Source organism: Natator depressus, chromosome 3 (assembly GCF_965152275.1).
Source record: "Natator depressus isolate rNatDep1 chromosome 3, rNatDep2.hap1, whole genome shotgun sequence".
NCBI lineage: Eukaryota > Metazoa > Chordata > Testudines > Cheloniidae > Natator > Natator depressus.
This window is the reverse complement of record NC_134236.1, coordinates 115,934,822-115,959,584: the sequence shown is the minus strand read 5'-3', so window position 1 is coordinate 115,959,584 and position 24,763 is coordinate 115,934,822. Positions and strand designations below refer to the sequence as shown.

At 41.3% G+C, this 24,763-nt stretch overlaps 1 protein-coding gene across 1 annotated transcript in view; it reads left to right on the top strand.

Moving 5' to 3' along the window:
• SYNE1 (spectrin repeat containing nuclear envelope protein 1) overlaps window positions 1-24,763 on the top strand; it is a 493,953-nt gene that overhangs the window by 90,698 nt on the left and 378,492 nt on the right. Inside the window, exons 4-5 of the mRNA XM_074948627.1 lie at window positions 15,938-16,033; window positions 21,288-21,371. Of these exons, the coding sequence (XP_074804728.1) occupies window positions 15,938-16,033; window positions 21,288-21,371 (180 nt within the window). The remainder of the gene's footprint in view (window positions 1-15,937; window positions 16,034-21,287; window positions 21,372-24,763) is intronic.

The window sequence follows — 24,763 nt, the reverse complement described above, 5'->3', positions numbered from 1 at the left end:
TGACGAATTCAGGAGTCATTCCTGTGGACATCATAGAACCTCTATGCAGAGGGCCTGCCTCACCGTGCTGCTCTATGGGTACTCATTTCTCTCTCCACTGGTGGTGTGTTTCCCAAAAGGGTAAGTATTGAATGTCCCCGTGTGTCTGTGTTGTAGAAATCACAAACCAGTCACTGCAGAAGTTTGATTTTAGCAGCATTAATCCTAGTGCATTTTTCACACCAAACATAATGGAATCCCAAGGAGACCAAGATATCAACCTCAGCCTGGACCAGTCCACACAAGGTGTCCACTTTCTAGACACTACAGTGCAAATAAGCAATGGTCACATAAACACCACCCTATACCGGAAACCTACTGACCACTATACTTACCTACATGCCTCCAGCTTTCATCCAGACCACATCACACAATCCATTGTCTACAGCCAAGCTCTAAGATACAACCGCATTTGCTCTGATCCCTCAGACAGAGACAAACACCTACAGAATCTCTAGCAAACAATCTTAAAACTGCAATACCCACCTGATGAAGTGAAGAAACAGATTGACAGAGCCAGAAGGATACCCAGAAGTCACCTACTACAAGACAGGCCCAACAAAGAAAGTAACAGAACGCCACTAGCCGTCACCTACAGCCGCAACTAAAACCTCTCCAGCGCATCAACAGGGATCTACACCCATCCTGAAGGACGATCCCTCACTCTCTCAGACCTTGGGAGACAGGCCAGTCCTCACTTACAGACGGCCCCCCACCCTGAAGCAAATACTCACCAGCAACCACACACCACACAACAAAAACACCAACCCAGGAACCAAACCCTGCAACAAACCGCGGTGCCAACTCTGTCCACATATCTATTCAAGGGACACCATCATAGGACCTAACCACATCAGCCACACCATCAAGGGCTCGTTCACCTGCACATCTACCAATGTGATATATGCCATCATGTGCCAGCAATGCCCTTCTGCCATGTTCATTGGCCAAACCGGATAGTCTCTACGCAAAAGAATAAATGGACACAAATCTGATATCGGGAATCAGAACATTCAAAAACCAGTAGGAGAACACTTCAATCTCTTTGGTCTCTCAATAACAGACCTAAAAGTGGCAATTCTTCAACAAAAAAACTTCAAAAACAGACTCCAACGTGAAGCTGCAGAGCTGGAATTAATTTGCAAACTGGATACCATCAGATTAGGCCTGAATAGAGACTGGGAGTGGTTGGGTCATTACAAAACCTAAACTTAATTTCCCCTAATACTAATTTCTCCCTACTGTTACTTACACCTTGTTGTCAACTGTCTGTAATGGGCCACTCTCTTACCACTTCAAAAGTTATTTTTCCTCCCTTGGTATCCTGATGTTAATTGATTTATCTCGTTAGACTGACCTCACACTTGGTAAAGTAACCCCCATCCTTTCATGTATTTATACCTGCTCCTATATTTTCACTCCATGCATCTGATGAAGTGGGTTCTAACCCACGAAAGCTTGTGCCCAAATAAATTGTTAGTCTCTAAGGTGCCACAAGGACTCCTCGTTATTTTTGCTGATAAAGACTAACATGGCTACCACTCTGAAATATACGGAGAGTGGCTGCTCCCTTATCCAGCTCTGGTTCTCCCTTTGAAAACAGGCAGGGCCTCAGTCATGCAGAGTAGGTGCAGAGGTGGGTCCAAGGGCTTGCAGGAATGGGGAGCATGGCGGCTCATTGCCTCTCTGTTGCAGGCTTAGGGTACTTTGTGTCCTAGTTCTTCCTCTTTAACTTTCAGTTCTCTCTGAACTGTTTAATGAAGCTGGGGGATAGTGCCCTTCATCTTTACTCAGACAAAACTTCTAATTTTTGAGAATATTATTTGAACAGGGATCACATCATTTGAAGCATAACACATCATAAATGTTTCAGGGGAGGCTAGTCCTGAGGGGTTGGTGGTGCTAAGCTCCACTACTAATGTCCTAGCTGTCAGACACTGTAGTAGCTGTAGAGTGGCTGCTCTACTGCGGTGTCCAGAACCACCTGCTTGCACTAGGGGCTCCCCTTAAGGTTCTACTGGTGGCAGTACATTGGGCTGCTATTGAGGGTCACCTGGTAGTGCTGGAACTGTTCCAACTCCACCTGGAGTCTCTGTAGCAGATAGGCTGCAGGTGCAGAGCCTCAGCATGGCTACTTTATCTTAGAACTTCACAGGTGAGGTAAGGGGGCTCTCTGCACATACTTCCTGCTCCAGTTTCTACAGGTCCAGCTTTGAGTCAGGGGGAGTTTCTGAGCTCCAGCATTACATGGGATTGATGGAGTTTCTGAGGTAAGTGGGTATTTCTGTGCCTGGGGTTTCAGATTGGAGGGGAGGGGAAGATTCTGAGGCTGGGTAGACATTTTTCTCTTGGGATGGGTGGGTTGAGTTTAGCAGGGAAGGTCTAAGAGCATGAGGAGGAGTTTTTTGAGCATGGAGTGGAAGGTGTTCTGAAGATATTGTATGAGGGGAAGAGAAGTGTCATTTTAGAACTGGTGTGTGATTTCAGAGCTCTGGAGATTGGGTAGGAAGGGGTGTTAGGCCAAGGGAGTGGTTTGTGTGTGAAGGGGTTTCTGTGAAGGAGCTGGTTGGCTTGGAGGGAGACGAGGAGCTGTTGGGGGTGGGATTTTGAGCTGAAGTTAGGTTGGCAGGGTTGACTGTGAGTGAATGGGTTTGGGATAATAGGTATGAGTAGAGGAGAGTGACGGAAATGGGTGGATGAGGGTGTGAGTAGCAGTGAACTGAAGGATTGTGTGAATGAGAGTCTGTATGTGGGGTGGGAGACAGTAGGGCAATAGGGGAATAAAAGCTCAGTTGGAGAGGGGGAAAGACAGAGATGATCCTATGACTGGCAAAAACAGTACAGGGGTGACAGGACAAGCACATTTTTATTTCATCCTGTCCCTTACTATGAAGTGTCACCGTTTTTTATTCTGTGTATTTATCCAAAGGGGTCTTCCCATACAGACAACTATGTTTCCCTCAGTGAAGGAGAGGGACCAAATAAAGGACCTGGCATCAACTAATTATGGGGCAAAACTCAAACTGGGATTGAGGCCAAAAATTCAGTAAAAGAGTGCCAGAGGGGACACTGAGTGAGAACTCAGGCAGTGCTCACTGTTCCGTGCTGAGGGAGTCATTTAGGTGCTGTCAAGAGGGACTGTACCTGGGTGCATGTGTGAGGCCAAGGAAAATGGTGACAGAGAGCTTCCCTGTGGTCAAGATTCCTCCTCCGGCACTTGTGAAGGACCATTTTGGGCAATTCCAGGTGGCAGTTTACAAGAAGGTCTCTGGATATAGTGGGGCTGTGGGAAACAAAAAATAAGAAGGGGTGTGGAGAAATGCAGCCTAAACATAAGAAGTAGGTGGTACTCAAGTTGGATGGAGGATGAAGCCTGGCACACTGGCGATAGGCATGTGTCAGGTCTCCATCTCATTGCAGATGTTGTAAGTGTCAGAGGAATTAGTGAACTGTGCCAGCTATATGCCCATGCTCACAACACCATGAAGGAGCCAACAACTAATGTCTTTGGTAGGTTGTAGAACCACAGTGGAATACACAGTGATGCATGAAGGATCTTCACCCTCAGATGAAGGCAGCAGGTCCTGCCACTTGGTGTGTGGTCAGGACATTAGAGTAAGAAAAGTAGATGGGAGCACAAATGAGATCATCCACGGACCAGTGCTAACATATATGCCGTTAACATCTGTGAGGATTGTCTAGAGTGTAACCACTGGATTACACGACTATTTGTGAAACAGCACTAGAAAGTTAGGTATCAGGATTCTGGGGTTCAGTTCCTGAGTCTTAGAATAGAGTACAGTTTCATGGTTGCGGACAGTATCGCTAAGTTAATATAGGCCCTTCTTGGGTCTTCTGCTGAGTTTGAACTCTGGGATATCTGAGCACGGGCCTTGAACTACAGGATCATTCTATTAGTATGTAGGCAGTGCCAGACTCATAAACCTCTACATATGGTCCAGCCACCAGAGAGGGGCAAATAGTCACTAAGAGTATTAGCATGGGTTATACAGGCTATTTGACTTATTTATTCTGAAAGTGTGTAGCAAAGTAGATGAGACATAGGTCTCCAGCTCTACCTGCAGTGACGCTGCGCAACCTCTCAGTTTCCTTGTCTGTAAAATGGATAAACGATAGTTGCCTTTTCTTAGTCTGGGTTATGCAGCCTTAGTAAGTAAAGGGTGTGAAGTGAATGGAAATATTAAAAGCTTCAGTAGAAAAGCAAGGATTAGATCCTTCAGCTCTTAGCCTGTAGTTTAGTGAACCTTTTCCTACAATACTACTGTAACTGGGCAGATCTGCATCCCCCTTCCTGCCTCCCTAATTTACTGAATCCTTTCTGCTCCCCTAACCCAGCAACCCACCTCCTGCCATGCCAGTTGAGCATCAAATCTGTTCTGTCCATCTGTCAGGTGTACCATTCACAGACTGGTCCAAGGATTTTTCTTTAATTGTTGGCAACTGTTATTTTGGACACAAGCTCCCACTGAAATGTAATCTGTGTTGTCTAATCTAATCTTATTTGAGTGTGGTTTAGTCTAATCTTATTTTATCAAGTGTGTCTAATCTATAACATCTCTATCACCTTGGTAAGTGAGGGTTGAATATGAGTGGTATCTGAGTCCTTAATAACTCTCCATGAAATGTCAGGTTTTTTGTTTTCTTTGTGTAATGCAACAGTTGATCAGTGTAAGGTTAGGTTTATTTTTTAGTTATGAAATCATAAGTCAATGAATGTATCTTTAAACTTATAGAATTTAAGTTTATACAAAGTTATCAATAAAAGTAAAAAGGGGAATGGATATCTCCATGGATTGTTAATGAGGTATGGAATCACTTTACCTCTAGTTTACTTATTTGATTCTAGCTCAGGAGGAACATCACTGAAACAGTCACAATAGATAAAAAATAGATTAAAAAATACGCTGAAAATACTTTCAGTATACAATGCATATTTAAAATCTCCAGTCAAAAGTTACTAACTGAAAAGCTTGAGATGATTTCAAGTTTAAGGCTACAATCCTGTGAAGACTTACTTACCTGTTTAACTTTGTGCATGAGAAGACCCATGAAGACAGTGGAACTACTCATAAGCACAAAGTTAGGCAGATGCATGAGTGCACAGGACTGGGGCTTGGGCCTTAAAATCAGATTGTTTGAATGTACTTCAAAACTTTTGGAGTTAGGTTATTTATCTCTGTTAAGAGCAGGTGTAAAAATGTATCTGAAATAATTTGAGAAAGCTGTCTGTTCCTGATTTGGATGAATTTATCTAAGGCCTGAGTTTAAAATGGAGAACAATATTACTGCAAAGCTAAATTGAAATATTTGCAACACTGATTTAGTACAGCAGTTCTGGACAGCAGTTACTGAAGAGTTTTCCATTTCAATGTCTGTCCTGAATTTTTAGATAAGCCTTGAGTGATTAAAGAAGAGGAAATAATGATGTTCACTGTCAGAGTAAACAAAAGACCTATCTTTTTCTGCTAGTGTTATCATTGGCAGAAGATGATTGAAAATAGTAATTTCAAAGCTTTAGAAAAGGCAATAAACTAGACACAGGCTTAACCAGTCAGGAAATGTCAGCTTTCCTTTGAGTGCTTGTCCTTATGCACATTCCACTGATGGTGCGTATGTGTCTCATGAGCCAGAAGTCAGAGTCTTTTTGGCCAGCAGTACCGGTAGGGCATGCATGCACTCTTTCAGTCCTCATGCTCCGTAGCGAGATCATATAAGAGTGAGGCTTGCCAGCTGCCATTTAATTCCTCTCGCTTCCTCATGGCTTAGAGATGGAACCCTGACTGTCTGAGATACTGCCAGCCTTTCTATTATAGTTGATAGCTTATTACTTTTACAGTTTAGTTCGTAGTTAACCAGTAATTATAGTTGTTCAGTTGCTTTTAGTCTTAGAGTTTTATTTGTCACTGGTATGGCGTCGTCTGGTTCTCCCAGATTCAAACATTGCCCCTCATGTGAAGGAATTATCCTAACCTCAGATGGACACTCAGAGTGCCTCTGTTGTTCAGGAGAATCACACTTTCCCAATAAATGTGCTATTCGTAAGTCCTTCAGCTCCTCTGTTAGGAAGCACTTGAAGGCCCACCTTCAGGTCTTCCTAATGACTAAATTTATGAGACCCACTTCCAACCTGGGCTTGCTAGATGACTCCCCACCCCAGTACAGGGACCTTCAGAGCCCAAGAACGTAAGTGCCGGCTTTTTGCTGTTGCGAGCCTCGACTAGAACCATGGCCATGATAACAGAGTCGTCCTCTGACAAGCTGCAGGGAGCCAGAAGCCCCAGAGGTAGATTGCTGAACAAGGCTTCCTCTGAGACGAAAACTTCCCCTGGCACTGAACATCATCTGGGACTTCGCAGCCTAGAATGGTTCCTGCTGAAACTCAGTCTTGTGCTGGTTCCTACTTGATGGCACAAAGCATCTGGCACCAAAATCCATGAGTTTGGGAAAAAGTTTAGCATCAACCTTGACACCGTCTACCTCAACAGCCCCAATGCCAACTCCCTTGGCACCTGAACCAAGCCAACCAGGGGAGCGCACTATTGCCACTACAAGGATTGCGATGCCACCCTGAGAAAAATCTGGCTCCAGCACACCTATCTACACTTCCCTGCACAGCATCGTTCAGGTATGTGGCCCGATGGAAATGGAACCACAGTCCCCCTTGCTGTCAACTTCAGTACTACAGTTAGCACCAACTCTATCTATCAGTTCGGCACCGTCATTCCCCATCACACTGAGGGCCATATCACTGCCTATGAATCAGGCATATGCGTTGTTGTCTGTTTCATCTTCAGAGAGAGAAGGTGAGGAAGATCCATGCCAGTGACGTCTTTATTCACCAGATTCTCGCCACAACCCTCCACATCTTACATAGTCTAGACAGCTCTTACGAGAGAGATACTGGGGCCTGCAGAACCCAGGCCTGTGGTTCTCTACCTCTCCCTGTTCCAGTATGGCCACACAGAGGAGAAGGAGATGGAAGAGCAGGCATCAGGAGGTGACTTCCCTCACTGGTCACCCTATCCTCATCCCCTCATGAGGCCATAGTACCAACCAACGCCCCACAACTAGATTGATTATTAAGGGTTCCCAAGACCCATTAAAAAGGATGGGTGAGACCCTCCAAATCCTGTTGAGGAGGTACAAAAAGACACAAGTTAGTAGGCATATTCTGGGCATCTTCAGGAGGAAGGATAGTCCTCTCTGTCAACGAGGCCATCATTGACCCTGCCAGAACCCTGTGGCAGATGCTGGTTTCAGTCCTACCTCTTGTAAGGCAGATAGGAAATACCAAGTACCACCCCCAGGCTGTGAAATGGTTTTACTGCACCATGTCCCATTCTGCTTCATAATCACTGTGGTCAATGCGAAGGCAAAACCATTCAGATTCACATTAAAGGAGCGAGAGCGCCAACTCCTCAGCAAGCCTACAGTTTCATAGGCCAAATGCTTTGTTCCAAACCATGGGTTGGAAATCAAAGACACGGTACTGACAGACATCTTCATGGCTTGGGGCGATCTCATGATAAACCTCTGCCACTCAACACAATACCAAGTATCAGAACTTCTGTTCAAGAAGGGGGATGAGTCAAGAGTCTATAGAATACATGTTCCTCATACCATGGTCAGGAGACCTGATGAATACTTATCCCTGACCCCTCTGATTACCAGAGTGTTCTGGAAACACAAGGAGGCCTTGATAAAGTTAATCCTCCTAGCTCCAGCATGGCTCAGACAGTTCTGGTTCAGGGAGCTATTGAACCAGTCAGTATCTCAGCTCAGGTCCACATCTCTACTCCCAGATCTGCTGTTTCAGAACCAGGGACAGATTCTACACCTGAATCTAACGTCCCTACATCTCACAGCATGACAGCTGGATGGATGTCATTGGTATAGCAGGCTTCCTCCTCTCTGGTTAGAAAAGCTCTAACAAGCAGTGGGAGAGAACTTCCTGGCAAAATAGCTGAGGGTCTCCCCCTGGTGCCACCAAAACTTATTCATGCCCTGTCACTTCTTAATTCCACAGATTCTCAAATAGTTACTTGATAACTAAAAAGGAAGAACTTGTCCGTCAGTTCCTTCAAAGTGCACTTGGCAGCGATTTCAGCTCACCATCTGCCAGTGGAGGATCATACAGTCTCCTCCCATCCAGCAGTAATTCAGTTTTCAAAGGGGTTTAATAAAATGTTCCTGCCTGTCAAGGAACCTGTACTCCCACAGGATTTAAACCTATTACTTGCAGCCCTCATGAGACTACGCTTCAAAACCTATGGGCTCCTTCTCTGCTGCGCCTGTCAATGAAGATGGCATTTTTAGTTGCCATAACTTGGGTCAGAAGAGTGGGAGAGATTGAGGCACTAATGGCTGACCCCACCACACACGGTGTTCCACTCAAAGTGTTCATGAGAATACACCCTAAATTTCTCCCAACTGGAATACTCCCTAGTGACAGTATTCCATTTGAATCAACAAATACATCTACCAATATTCATCCCGAAAATCCATGCAGCCAGATCTGAGGCAATGTTGCATACATTAGGAGAGTCTTGGCTTGCTGCTTAAACAGAACAAAACCCTTTAGAACATCACCAGGACTGTTTGTCTCTATTGCAGAAAGGACGAAAGACTCTGCAGTTTATCCCAGGGAGTATTGAACAAGATTTCCAATTGCAATAGAACCTTCTAAAAGGTGTCCAAGGTAGATCCAGAGTCCACAATCAGAGGTCACTCTGCTAGAGCACAAACTGCATCAGCAGCATCACTGCAAAACTTACTAGTATTGGACATTTGTAAAGCAGCGACTTAGGCTTCAATCCACATGTTTACCTGACACTATGCCCTGACTGAAGCCTCCAGCTCCAATGCTGCATTTGATAAAACCCTTCTTCACTCATTGTTTACCTAACTACTACAAAATCCCATCTCCTTAATAAAATGTCTGCTTGGGAGTCACCATCATTGGAATGTGCCTCCGGACAAGCACTTGAAGGAGAAGGAAAAGTGACTTACTGTGTACAGTAACTGGAGTACTTCAAGATCTATTGTCCATATGCAGATTCCACAACTTGCCCTTCCATCTCCTCTAACTCAAAATCCTTACCTCCAGGGATTCTGCAGTGAAAAGGAACCAAATGACTACTGGTGGGCCTCATCCCATTTGCTCTCACTTCAAAGCACGAGATCTGAAAGAGCACATGCGTGCCCAGGGGTATTGCTGGCCAAAAAACCTCTCATCTCTGGCTCATGAGGTGCATATGGACAACACATCTCAAACAACCCTTGTTACCCTACACAGTAAGTAACTTCTCATTCCCCCAACTCCAGGAATACCTACAGTATTATCTAACTTCTGCTACCAAGTGTCAGGCAGCACAGGCTACTTTCCGAAACAGACACCCACACAATTGAACTAATATGGTTCACTTAATAATTATATAAAAAGGAGAATGGAGAGCATCCTAAAATAAAAGCAGACGAGGGATAATAAACCAAAATAAAGCTAAGAATGGAAAGGTTTTTAGGATATATTTATGAAACACTACTCTGCATTGTTGTGTTGTACCTATATATGTATCTCTATATTCAGGGTTGTAAATTGAAAAAAAGACTCTCTATGGATTTAGAAAAGAAAAGGAAATAGAAATATAACCAAGAATAGGTATTGTCATCTATAATAATAGTTACTGAATTTTTGAGACCATAACAAGGTCTTATCTAGTCAACTGTGAGCTTAATTGTAATAATACTTTGCACTTAGAGTATGTAGTGGCTTCATACAAGGAGCTGAATAGTTTACATCTATTAGATAAGTAACCATCAGAATTGGGTACTATTATATTTATTTTTCAAATGGGGAAACCGAGGCATGGATAAACTAAGTGACTTGCATGGAGTCATATAATAAGCCAAAAAACAAACAAACTAATGTTGAGAAGAAAACCCAGGAGGTTTGACTTCCAGTCTCCTGCTTCAGTAATTATGGTATGTTTCCTTTAATAATAAACCATTGGTTAAAGATATCCTTGGAAGAAAACTGCCACATTAAATCTAGGGCTTAATCCTGCAGCCTTTACTCACACAGATGGCACTAAAAGCTATGAGCATGCCTCTAGAGAGGGGGCGTGTGACTTAGAAGCTTCAGGATAAATCCTTTAAATTGGCATTGAGGAATAAAGGTCAAATATTCAAAACAGCCTTTGAAATTATGCACATCAGCTTGTTCAGACAAATCAGGACAAACAAATCAGGTAATTGCACACCCAGATATCAATTTGTGCAAGCGAGTGCATGTGCCAGATTTGCTCATGCAGTTTTGAAGCTATTTGAAAATTCAGCTACCACTTATTTTGGTAACGGAAGTCTCTCAACATTCTACAGATCATTTTACAGAGGATCTGCAAAACACTGTTGTTTTCATTTGTACAGCACTAACTGTTTTTTAGGCAGTGTACTCACAGGTGTGAAGAAAGATTCAAAGTAGTTACAGTTTAGAGAGACAACAGAAAAATACAGAAAAGGAGATGCAATGCAACAAAAAACAGTAGGACAGAACAGAGAAGTTTATCAAATGTCTTGTTTGTTCCATGATTTTTGTCTGGGTTTTTCAAAAAGTTTCCTGTTACTCAGTTTAATACTTCTGAGAGAGGAGAGATTACAGTTTGTAGGCTGTTTAAAAATCTGCTTTTCTGAGTTTAATAATTACATACTAAGTATATTAATTGATATACTCTAAATTGTATTGCTTTCAATGTTCAAAGAAATTTTCTAAATATTAGCACAAACGAGAGGCCAGTTTCAAAGAGCAATAGGATTATCCAAAAAATTCCCACATTAAGTTACATTTGTGATCAGTTCTAATCTATATTTAAATAAAATACTTAGTATGGGAAAAAATCAGTTTGCTAACCTTTAAAAAACTTCCCAGTTAATTCATATGCCTCCCACAGCGCTCATGAATTTACTTGTGGTGAGTGAGCCTCACCACTCATGTCTTGCCTCCTCACAGCCACTCTTAAATATAATTATTACCACAAGTGTAACCATGCCATATGTGCTGGAGTTATGGAAAAGTTAGTGTTGATATAATATGTGTGCTTTGCTATTGCTTTGATATTTTGGAGGAAGTAAGCAGACACCGAAGGCCTTGTCTTCATTAGAAAAAGAGGGTGTGTTTTAACACATCAACTAACAAACTAAGATATATTAAAATCCTCGTATAGACAAGGCAAGTTGTAGTTTATATACATGTTAGCTGATTGAGGAAAATTATGTTTACAACTTGACTTGGCTACACTAGGATTTTAATGTATGTTAGTTAATATGTGTTAAAAATACACCCTTTTTCCTAATGAAGACAAGGCCTTTGTTATCTGCTAACTGCTTCCAGTATAACAAGGTACTGTATCAAAGCAATAGCAAAGTATATATATTATATCAACACGAACTTTTCTATAATTCTAGCACATATGGCATGTTAAGATCAATGTTATTGATTCAGTCACTGTAGCTGTAGGGACCAATCACAATGCCAGTGTCTGGATATAGATCTAATATTTTCTAAAGTTCAGATATGTTTGTACCACATGTTTCTACAGATTTCATGTTAACATTTTGACAGTACAGACTGGTAGTTGAATGGAATATTTGTTAAGTTCTGGTCCATCTCTAGTATAAATAGTATTCAGTAGCATTTAACTTTATTCACATTTTTAACAAAAGGTAATGACTTTCTCACTTGGAGACTACCAAGGAAAAAGTACATATTAACTGACTCACATTATTCAAATTGACATTACGTATGAGGCCAAGGGACATGTACTTATCTATTATAGCAGAAGAATCACTCTATGTTAGTTTGAATGGAAAGTTTTTTCATGAAAAACAGGAATTTTATTTAAGCTATCATATTTAGTGGTGCATATACAATAATATATAAATAAATATCTAAAAACTTCTAAGTGTCAGGAAGTTTGTGCATACTACTTGGGATATACTGAATTTCATATGTACATGGAGCTGAATTACAATAAGGCTGATGTCCACAGCAACCTTAAAAAGGAGAGTTAGTGATTGCCATTAAAAAGTCAGCATTTTCTAACCATTCTCACACTGGCATGAAATACTCCAGGAGATAATTGTGGTATTACAGGCATAACAGTGTGGGAAATGTTGAGTTTGTGACCACTGTATATTGTTAATAAACATGCTGGAGATGGATTGATGTGCGTGTTGAATTTTTTTGCAGTTAAATATCACAGACTATATACGTGCTTCACATATAGATGCTTCTAAATGCAGTGTGCCAAATCATGCAGTCCTGACTTAGATCTTACTCAGGCAAAATCCCAATTCATGTCACCCCACTCTGTCCCAATATAACCAGAATACAGACGGAAGTCAGTGAGAACTCTGAGTAAGAGCTGCCAAAGAATTTGGCCTTATATTTTTAAGTTTGTTTCCGCTAAATCAGTAATGTTTTAACTAATGCAGTGTGACCACGGCAGCATACAAAAAAACAGAACAAAAAAAGGTTGCTGTGTCATTTACTTATCGTTGGTAAGAAAGAGTCTTGAGTTACTAGCTATGCACGCTTTATTTTTAAACGGGCCCTCCTTACATGCTTTTCTCTTTTAAAAAGAGGTCAACATTTTAATGGCAGTAGAGGACTTTACATTATAATGTATATTGCACCAAGCATTTTGGGTTAGGAAGCAAGCTACCTACCTAATTTCCAATCTAAGAGGTAATGGTGCCAATCTAGTAATTGTGCATTGCCCGAAAGTTAGTTCTTAAGTGCTCATATATCTCTTATCTGTGTTTTCTGCTTCTCTTTTGTACTGGTTTTATTTATGTTTCCATGCATGAGTTCTGCTCTGCTAAGCACTGCGAGTGATTGTAAAGAGAAAAAAGAAGACAACTTTCCTCAGTAGAATGCACAGGTTTATATTTACCAGCTAGCACCAGCAAGAGATGAATTGCAGTCTCCTGATTTAAGAGGAACTGATGTGGTTTCCCTTACTTCTCAGCATTTGGTCTCAAAATCTTTGCTTTTAATAATTTGGTTGTTTCTTTGCCACTTCTCATCTTTTCCAGCACTCTTTATATTTTGCCTCCTTTTCCAAGTTCTATGAAATCTGTCTTCACAGCTTTGGTTTGCATGGAAAGCATAGCATTTTAGAAGTAAAGTTTTCTGGGAGAAATCCTGGTTTCATTGAAGTCAATGGCAAAATGACATGATTTCACCCACTGTTATTGATGTGATGACCACCCTTATGGATCACTATTTTAACTGCTAAATCCAAATACTTGAAAGTAGTATAATGTTGCTTCAAAATTTACAAAGGAAAAAACAACACAGAAGGAAATGAATTGTATCTATATCTGTAGCATGTAATACAAGATTGCCTGGGACAAATCCATTTTTACTTTGACTTTGACACTCCATTGATTTCACTGGAGTCACAGTGAGGAAGAGTTTGGTCTAGCGTCAGGGGTATTAGTAGAAATGTAAGTGTGGTAAGCAGAGGGTTTTTCTTTAAACAAAATTATTCATTAATCTGATACTACTAGCATATCAGAATGAAAAGAACTTTACATGTTATTCTGATCATCTTTTTTTAAATTGTACAACACAACTGTACAGCAATCTATAGGAAACCTGCAGTTCTCTTACTGTAGTTGTCAGAGCATAACCACATAACAAATCTTAAGTGTACAAAGGCTCATTTCAACAGAAGAATGTTCTTTTCACTTAATGCTAAAAGTATTTTTTTCATAGAAGAAATAGATAATCTAGATTAAACAACAAAGGGAGAGTATTTTCAGTGTTGGAGGCTACAAACCCAGGGATGCTTTGCTTTTTCCTGCTTTGTTATATCATCACTGCTCCTGAAGGGAAATGCTTCCTTTTTTATCTCCAGTTCTTCAGTTACTTTCTGTATGAACTATACAAGAGCAGTACATCAAGTTGGTTGTGCAAGCGTGATTTTTCAGATGTACATCTGATGTAACCATAAAACAAAGTAGGCACCTCTTTTGCAGTTTAGTATATATTAGTCCCTGATGCTCAAAGGTTATGTTCTCACTTATTTATCTGTTTAGTCACTGTAACAATTGTTGCCCTTCATGACTTCTGTGAAGTCAGGGTTTTTTGTTTTGTTTGTTTTTTGTTTTTTTCTAGATTTTACAAACAGTGAAGACTGAATTTTGTTATTTATATGGTATTTCCATCTTGTGCATGTGTGTATATAAACAAACTATACACATATACGCGAGTTTATAAGCATCCACATGTTTTGGATGCTTATAAAACTCGAGGTGAAATCCTGGCTTCAGTATAGTCAATGGGAATTTTGCCAGTGACTTCAATGCGTCCAGGATTTCAGTATTCAGTATTTTTTGATGTGCGAGGTTAGGGAAAATGCATGAAATTGTTATTGTACTATCCAATTGATAGAGTTACATAATATGGCATAAGAAGTGTCAAAGCAGTTGAAAAAGTAGAGTTTAATGAGGACATCTTATCGTTCAAAATATCTGGAAACAAAATCTGTTTAAGTATATTTTCAATATTATCATTGTTGTCTCTGAAAATTTAATAGCATGTGTTACAGTAATTTGTCATGAGTGGGAACTGATATTCTGAGTAACTTAGTGTTGGAGAACTGCAATGCCTCGAGGAGAAAGGGTGGTGGTGGTGGTGGGAATATGGCAATCTTCTGAAACAACTGTCAGCAATGTAAAAGTAGTACTGTGACTCCAACAGCCCCAGCACACTAAACACTTCCTGCCACATCTTGTCTTCCCTTCATACTACTCACCCAGTCATATGTTGCAGGTTTAGAGACAGTTTCCTGTAGCATATTGAATACTAGGTGGAATATGAGATAAATCAAAATATGGTTAGTCTCTAAGGTGCCACAAGTACTCCTTTTCTTTTTCCTTAATTAATAGTTTCTTAATGGGCATGTCAACATTGTAGATTCCTCCCAAGTCTACCGTTTTTAATAAGAATGATAGATTTTGCGGTTTCTTCAGCAAAAAAGATGGTGAATCTAAATGTAGATGAAAGATGCTTTTAGGTTTGGAAATCAGTAGTGATTATTGAAATTGTAAACATTCACTCAATGCTGGGACTTAAGGTAAAGGGCCTGTGATGTGGGCTTAAAGTTTAAGAATATTCAAGGTGCCACCATATTATTTTTTACATTACACATCTGTATAATAACCTTGAATCCTGCAAGTCTTTGTGTTCAGTGCAAGTGGATGTGGAAGCTATGCATGGGTATTATTAATAAGATTAAAAAGTAGGCATAGTCCTTCATGTGGAGCATCTAAAGAGTCTTGTGTGCACACTCCCTTCGTCTCAAGAACACAGGATCAAAAACAGGACAAATTGTGGGATGGCAAATTAGTGTGCATGAACAGACTTAAGCTGAAGTGTGATCCTGAGCATGAAAATTGAACATGTAACTATTCCTCTCTTTGACCTAAATGCTGCTAGTAGGTGGACTAACTTGGCAGCTGCATATCTCACTAATGCAGCATATAGCTACCTTTCACTCTCCCTCCCTCTTGTCATTTTTACCGGGATGCTACGGGCTAGTCAATGGAGCTGTGCTGATTTACATCAGCTGAGGATTTGGCCCTATATGTTCAACATTTCATGCCTTCACTGTGCAGGGCAGCAGATTTATTTCAGGTCCTTACATTATGATATTAATGCATCTAGTATTACATTCCAGAGCCAGCAATGCCAAATGATAACTGGCCCATCAAACCATTGCTGACAAAGACCAGATTAATTTTCTGTCCCTTTCTATTTTAACAAAGTAGCCGTGTTGTTAGTTATGATATCTGATTTCTTTTCACCTTTCAGCGCAATCCCCCCTTGGTGGTCAATGATCTGTTTGAAGATATCAAAGATGGGGTTAAGCTACTTGCCCTTTTGGAGGTTCTTTCTGGTCAGAAACTGGTAAGGATTTGTTTCCCTTTGAAATGAGATAAGATGGCTTTCTGAACTTCTAAGTAATACATGAAAGACAATAGGTACCCGTGTGTTACAGCATAAAACAGGCTTATTAACTGAGTGGTCTGCCAGGTTAAGGTATACGGAATACTTTATTATAGACTGATATTCTTTGTTTTAGTCCCTGTTTGTGGTATGCTGAATATATGCACACAATGTCTGTTGCTTTTTCTTTTGTCTTTTTACATTCAGCAAATGTTGATTATTTACATGCATCTTACCTATCAGTATGCACATGTTTCACTGGAGCTTAACATTAAAATGGCATTTTTGTTGTATTTGTGCACCAGCATCATCAGGCTCTGAAGTTGACAATAATCACAAATCATTAGAACCAGTAGCGGGAAAATAAGAACACACAAAACTTTCTGTACATCTCACAGAAATAGTGTCTATCTTACTTGTTTGGTTTATTAATTTCTTTATGAGAGTGGTGGATAGTTGATATTATCTAGGGCAGCGTTTCTCAAATGTGACCATTGGCCACCAGGGGCTTTTCTTGTGGCCACAGGCTCCTGGGCGGTGATTGGCGGGGTCGGGATGGGAAAAGCAGTAGCTCCTCTTCCGGGGCTGCCAGCGGGGGTTGGCCCTGCCCCCCTCTGGAGCCACAAACACCAGAGAAGCAGGTAGCCGGTGTAAGTTCCCCTTTTTCCTGGTGGCAGTAGGACTTGGGCTTCTGGCTTCAGCACTGGGTCAGTGGACTCCATCCCCTCAGCTGAGGGTCGGCGGTCTCTAAGCACCCGGCAGTAGACTCTGGCTTCAGGTGCTGGGCCCAGGCTCCCCCGCCCCCACACACATCGTCACTGGCCCCCACTATCTCCCCAGCCTGCCATCCATCCTCCTATTGCCCCTAGACTCTGCTGCCTCCCTACCCACCTCCCCATCCAGGGCTTAATTTGTCTCCTGGCTTGCTGGGCCTGAGTATGTCTGCTGTGAAAAGGGATATTTCTATGTTTGTTAATATCACTTTTCAGTGCCTCCCAGTTAGCTAGCAGACTTACTAGTTAGCAAGTCTTAAGGAAAAAAAGCAACCAAAAAAGCAAAAGAAACAACAACAACAAAAGTCAAGAACATGCAAAGCACCTTATTTGTGTTTCTATTCTGTTTAGGCCCAGTAAAGTATAGAGACAACTCTGCATTATTTTTATTACTGAGTCTGCAAACAAAACCATCCTTAAATAAATTACAATGATTTGGACATGTATATGTGCATATTTATTTTATTTTCCTAAAGTTAATTAAGCATTTTAGGAAAATTTTTCAGAGCAGCCACCAGCAAGAGTTGGTGGCTGCACTCTGAGGCCACCAAAAAATTTGTTATAAGAACCCCTGATCTAGGGTCTGATTCTCATTTATACAAAGGCCCCTTTCTCCTGTTCTTCTAGCGAAAAGGGCTCAAATTTACACCATTTGAAGGTCCCTTTACACTTCTAGAGTTGTGTAAAGAGGCTTTGGTGTAAATGAGAATCAGTCTTTAATTCTGGCCCTATGCAGGTCAGCAGAGGTGAGTAGGGTTATTCATTAGGAGTTCCAGCCCCTTCCAAACCAGCCCAGTGATCAGATTTCAAGCTCCTAACGGATAGAGATAGAATCCTTCCCTGAACTCACCCTAGGGCTTAGGAGTTTCAGTCTGCCCCCTACTCAAGGCAGTATCTAAATGCCACACTTCAGCTGTTATTCTTTATTCGTATCTAGCTATCATCTGCCTCCATAAAATATAGGGAGGCATTTTGATTCCAGATAGAAACCTACACTAGATTATAACAGCTTTAAAGTCATTCTGATTGTGGGTCTAAACTACGTGCCAGTCTGACAGTAAGCATGCTTAAGGATAATTCACTTGAATGAAGATTGCTTAATTTGAGTTATGTGTTCTGAAGGGTTTCTAGGATTTCTGCAGTGTTGAACTGCACTAGTTTTTTTATTCTGTTCTATGCTTTTCTGAGAAGGGAAGTCTCTCCCTTGTGGTAAAATGTTATTCAAGATCGAAGAAAGGAACTTCACCTTTTTTAATAGTGACATTGAAATTCATTATATCAAAGCCAACATAAACACACTATTGAAAGAAAAGAGGCAGACCCAGAAAAATGACTGGAGTTTAAAAAGGCACGGTATCAGGTTTACCGAAAGGATAGGCAAAAGAATAATAAAAGATAATTTTACAGGTTGAAAAGGACTTTTCATACAGTATGATCCCAGAATGTTTTATAATTTATATATAAGTATTAGTTAGGATTACCGTCTATGGAAATGAAGCCACTGCTGGGGTGGAACATAGCTGATGTTTTACAGTGCACAGCAACAGTATACTATGGTTTAAGACTGGAAGTGAAGAATATTAGAATGCACTGAAATTACAGGGGGAATTTCAGGATCCATAGCAGACCGTTCTTAAAGTTTGATTTTCTGAATAGGAATGAAAATGGAAGTAGTTAATGATCCAGTGATACCAAAATGTGGATTGCCTATTAGGTGCATTCTGTCAGAATGAATTGTTCAAGATAGGGGAAACCTATGGGTCTGGGTCTCAGAGATCCATTTTACAGATATGAAATATACATGATCTTAAAACTTGTCTAGATTACACTTCGATTTCCAATTTACTGAAGAGACTTCTTGAGAATGATACAACCATTCTCTATCTTTCTTGATGGAATAATGTATCACAGGATGATTAGATGTAAATTTTAATGATCACTTTCAAATTTTAAAAGTTTAGGATATAAGGGGTGTTTGTGTCTTGATTACATTCAGATAATTGTATGTCTCCCCTTTGGAGAAAATACCCTGTTGAGAAAGGACTCATTATAGTTTGTTGGCCTATGCTCAAATAGATGTGTTAGTCTCTGAGGTGCCAAGGAGTACTTGTGGCACCTCAGAGACTAACACATCTATTTGAGCATAAGTTTTCGTGAGCTACAGCTCACTTCATCGGATGCATTCAGTGGAAAATACAGTGGGGAGATTTATATACACAGAGAACATGAAAAACAATGGGTGTTACCATACACACTGTAATGAAAGTGATCAGGTAAGGTGAGCTATTACCAGCAGGAGAGCGGGGGGGGGGGGACGGGAAGGGGGGGAATCTTTTTGTAGTGATAAGCAAAGTGGGCCATTTCCAGCAGTTGACAAGAACGTCTGAGGAACAGCGGGGGGTGGGGGGAATAAACATGGGGAAATAGTTTTACTTTGTGTAATGACCCATCCACTCCCAGTCTTTATTCAAGCCTAAGTTAATTGTATCCAGTTTGCAAATTAATTCCAATTCAGCAGTCTCTCCTTGGAGTCTGTTTCTGAAGATTTTTTTGTTGAAGAATTGCCACTTTAGGTCTGTAATCAAATGACCAAAGAGATTGAAGTGTTCTCCGACTGGTTTTTGAATGTTATAATTCTTGATGTCTGATTTGTGTCCATTTATTCTTTTACGTAGAGACTGTCCAGTTTGGCCAGTGTACATGGCAGAGGGGCATTGCTGGCACATGATGGCATATATCACATTGGTAGATGTGCAGGTGAACGAGCCTCTGATAGTGTGGCTGATGTGATTAGGCCCTATGATGGTGTCCCCTGAATAGATATGTGGACACAGTTGGCAACAGGCTTTGTTGCAAGGATAGGTTCCTGGGTTAGTGGTTCTGTTGTGTGGTGTGTGGTTGCTGGTGAGTATTTGCTTCAGGTTGTGGGGCTGTCTGTAAGCAAGGACTGTAGTTTCCTCAGGAAGTCAGTGGTGTCTCGAAGATAGCTGGGAGTGCTGGTAGCGTAGGGCCTGAGGAGGGAGTTGACATAGCCAGACAATCCTGCTGTTAGGGTGCCAATGCCTGAGATGATGGGGCGTCCAGGATTTCCAGGTTTATGGATCTTGAGTAGCAGATAGAATACCCCTGGTTCGGATTCCAGGGGTGTGTCTGTGCGGATTTGTTCTTGTGCTTTTTCAGGGAGTTTTTTGAGCAAATGGTGTAGTTTCTTTTGGTAACCCTCAGTGGGATCAGAGGGTAATGGCTTGTAGAAATTGGTGTTGAAGAGCTTCCTAGCAGCCTCTTGTTCGTATTCCGACCTATTCATGATGACGACAGCACCTCCTTTGTCAGCCTTTTTGATTATGATGTCAGAGATGTTTCTGAGGCTGTGGATGGCATTGTGTTCTGCACGGCTGAGGTTATGGGGCAAGTGATGCTGCTTTTCCACAATTTCAGCCCATGCACGTCAGTGGAAGCATTCTATGTAGAAGTCCAGTCTGTTGTTTCGACCTTCAGGAGGAGTCCACCCAGAATCCTTCTTTTTGTAGTCTTGGTAGGAAGGTCTCTGTGGGTTAGTATGTTGTTCAGAGGTGTGTTGGAAATATTCCTTGAGTCAGAGACGTCAAAAATAGGATTCTAGGTCACCACAGAATTGTATCATGTTTGTGGGGGTGGAGAGGCAGAAGGAGAGGCCCCGAGATAGGACAGATTCTTCTCTAGGCTAAGAGTGTAGTTGGATAGATTAACAATATTGCTGGGTGGGTTAAGGGAACCACAGTTGTGGTCCCTTGTGGCATGCAGCAGTTTAGATAGTTCAATGTCCTTTTTCTTTTATAGAGAAGCAAAGTGTGTGTTGTAAATGGCTTGTCTAGAGTTCCCCTGGAAAAAGTGAAAAGATCTACTTCAAATTGAATTTTTGAAGTAATAACCACCATTATCATTCCCTTTGTAAACCATACGTTGGAGATGACATGTTCACTTCCGTTACTTATGTGTCCAAAACCCAAAATCTGCTTAAATAGATAAGTGATATTGGAAGAAAAACAGCTATTAGTATTATAGGAATTTTGATTTGTCATTTAATACTTCAGTGAACCTTCTAGATTTATATGTTCAGAAAAAAACATAGTAAAGAATAGAGAAATTAGTGAATATTGTTTTTGACTAGCTTGTGTTGTGAGGTTGTTAACTAAATAGAACTTGATGATACTTTTGGATTATAATACGTAGATCTAAAATTTAATCAAAGCTGTAAAATTTGCCTTCAATATTTGTATTTATTATGTTTTCTGTATATCTATTTGCATATACAAAAATGCTAATTTGAGTGCACTCAGCAATATTTTCACATATCAATTAGGTCACTGCACATATTCATGTGCTTTTATAATGACCTGGACTTCACTTTGTAAGAATGTTGGCATAAATCTGATTGTGATTTGCAATATTCTTTCTTTAAGCCTTGCGAGCAGGGACGTCATCTGAAGAGGATCCATTGGGTGGCTAATATTGGCTCTGCCCTTAAGTTTCTAGAAGGAAGGCGGGTAAGTTTAATTAACATTCTGTCAGCACCATTTTGTTTCCCCAGTGGTTCTTTCCTGAAGTCTATATTCTATTTTCACCTAATTGCTGTAATCTTGAAGAGTCTGGGCTACGCAGAATCCTAAGTATCTATGTGCTGTACATAGGTATGCTATAAAGGTATGACACAGTGAAATCCGAATATCGACTTCCCAGGTATGATATTTATGGTGCAACTTTTCTTTTTCGGACGTTGATCAACTATTAATGGACTCCTCAGTTATTATGTGCTTTTCAGTTAATTTTCTTTGATCCCATTATAAATACAGATAAAAAGCTGCCCTACCTGTTGATACATTTGGGGTAAGCAGCTCATCTGTAATTATAAGAACACATCCCCAAACTTAATTAAATGATATTTGCAAAGATAAATTCCCAAAAAGAATAGATGTGAGAACTTGAAAACATTCTGGTCATTATTTCCTTGACTGGCATTCAGGCCAAGATCCTGCCTGATTCTGGAGAAACCACACTGTTGCCATTTTAGTACCAGAAATGAACCAAAACACAATAAATAAAATTCAGAATGTTTTTGGTAAGAATGCCAAATAAAGTAATCCTACTTCTGCATGTATTCCTGGCTCTCCTCCTCCTGCTATATCTACTCTATTGACTTATGTTTATCTTTTTTTTAGCTTTAGTTCCTTTTTACATTTGGCTTCTTTTAAAATTTCTGCAACACCAGATTGCTTCTGATAGCATAGTGATAAGAGAGATTAAACCTATGAACCAGCAGCCATCAGTTGCCATCAGTGATTTTTGGCACATTTTGTTTCCATCTCATCTCACACTATGATATCTCTGACCTAATTACTTTTCTGCCACACAAGAGACAATCATAGCAGCTCCCTGTAAAAATAAATCCACCTCAGGTTGTTTTTTTTGGCTCAGTCTTGGGTGGGAAAGGTAGAGTACAAGAAAAGACAAAAGTATTCCCAAAACAAAATTTTGCTTCAGCCCACCTAGTGAAGTTTGGTAATACAAACTGAGCTACAGAAGCTGTTCACCCTGAGAACTTAGTGTTCAAATGTAGTGAGGGCTGCCTTGCCTGCTAGACTGGTGCTGCCAAAAAGTTGACTAGGACCAGGGAAAAAGAGAACCTGGGGTGCAAAAAGAAAGACATACCGATTTTCCTTCTCTCAGAGAGGCCTGCGTAATCTTTTAGTAGAGGCCACATTACATAACCTAAAGCAATCTCATGTGATTTTCACTATTTCATCCAAAAATGCTTCTTCTGTATAGGAGGAATGCTGGGCCATCTATTGAAGGAGCCCTCGGATCCATCTTGTGATCTTGTTATTGAATGTTGTCTTTGATCTCGGTTGGGGTAGCGAAGCTTTTGTCAGATAAGTTTTATTAATTTATCCAGTGATTCTACAAATACTACAGGGGCATGTTTAAAAATGAACCTAATATTTTATATTCCTTTGATAAGGCTTGGGAGTGGGGATTCACCCAAAATGCCCTTTGAGCTACAGCAGTGCTTACCATTTTCATATATTTGAAGGTAGAATTGAGTGAGTCTTGTACTGCATTGTGCAAAAATATGAAAACTAATTGTCACTAACCTAATATCTTTTTTGGATAAAACTGGGTTTTGCCCTGGGCCTGGAAGGTTTCCTTTCTAATTCCTCAATCAACTTTAATAGGGTACAAACCAAAGAAAATACAGTACTTGGAAGGATATGTTCATATGAGGAATCGCCTAATCAAAAGCTTTTTTGAGAGCCCTGTTAATCTTTTTATCTGTGGGATCTGTAAGGAAAGCATTGCTCTCTAGAGGAAATGAAGATTTGTTGGGGCTTGAGGAAGCTTTGGGGGATGAGCCCCCAAATATATATTTTTTTGAACTAGGCTATATACAGTAACTTTTCCTTGTTAACCAGTAGAAGAAATACAGAATCCTGGTTTCCCCAGGAGACTTATACCATTTTTTTTGTGGAGTGGATTGTCAAAATATCTTGTGGGGAATTCTCCTCTAGGGCTATTTCCAGGGTCTCTGTGGGATTTTAAGAGGGGAGGGAGTTAACTGTACAACCTTACATGAAAGTTTTGCCAAACAAACCGTGATCCTTTCCTTTAAATGTTATAGCAAAAGGGTGGGCAAACTTTTTGGCTCGAGGGCCACATCTGGGAATATAAATTTTATGGCGGGCCATGAATGCTCACAAAATTGGGTTGGGGTGCAGGAAGGGGTGCAGGCTCTGGTTGGGGGTGCAGGCTCTGGAGTGGGGCTGGGGATGAAGGGTTTGGGGTTCAGGAGGGTGCTGTGGGCTGGGATCGAGGGGTTTGGAGGTGGGGAGGGGGATCAGGGCTGGGGCAGCAGGTTGGGGCATGGGGAGAGGCTCAAGGCTCCAGGCGGTGCTTACCTCAAGCGGCTCCCAGAAGCAGCGGCATGTCCCTTTTCCGGCTCTGACGTGGAGGCATGGCCAGGGAGCTCTGCACGCTGCCCTGTCTGCAGGCACCACCCCTGCAGCTCCCATTGGACTGCCAGAGGGGGCCATTGGAGCAGTGCCATCGGAGCGTATATGAACTGGAGGAGGGGCCATGTCGTGGCTTCCGGAAGCTGTGTGGAGCAGCCCATGACCTTGCTCCCTGGCTGGAGCGCTGAAATGGAGCCATGCGTCTGCTTCCGGGAGCTGTGTGGAGCGGCCCTGACCCTGTTCCCCAACGGGAGCTCGACGGCTGGCTTAAAACGGCTGGCGGGCCTTAGTTTGCCCACCCCTGTTATAGCAGCTTCTGTGGCTTCTCTGTTGCTGGGTCAAAGAACGACACCTTTCTCCATATGATTAAAGGTCACATGAAATTAGTCTCCTGCCCTCTTAGTGCCAACCAACATTTGAAGGTTCTTCCGCCCACTCCCGCCCTCATCCCCATCTTCCTCTCATAGATACACCTGCATAACGTTAGAACCTTGGGAGTCCTTGGTCAGAGATAACACAATGACTGGGAGCACCCAAGGAGTGTTTTAAAAATTATTCGCGGTGATTGGTGGTACTAATGCTTTTTACAGGAAAAAAGGAGGAGCTGTCTGCCCGGGGATACAGAACATTGACATTAAAATTAATTAATTAATTCACAAATATATTTTGGGATTGCATGGCAGGGCTGAAATTCAGCCAGAGCTGTTCAGAGTGGAGGTCCGGTAAATATTTTTAAGCCCCCTGGAGTTTTCATAACATGTTGGAGGGTGGGGCGTAGGGGGCTCCGGGAAATACTCTATGAGAATTTAAGCCCTGGAGCATAGAGATTTGGTTCTTTAAACAAAAGGAAGCTCTCCTGAATTTCTCAGCAGGATAATGTATTGGGAGGTGGTGCTTTATCTTAAGCTACACAGTTCTTCCAATTGTCTGTG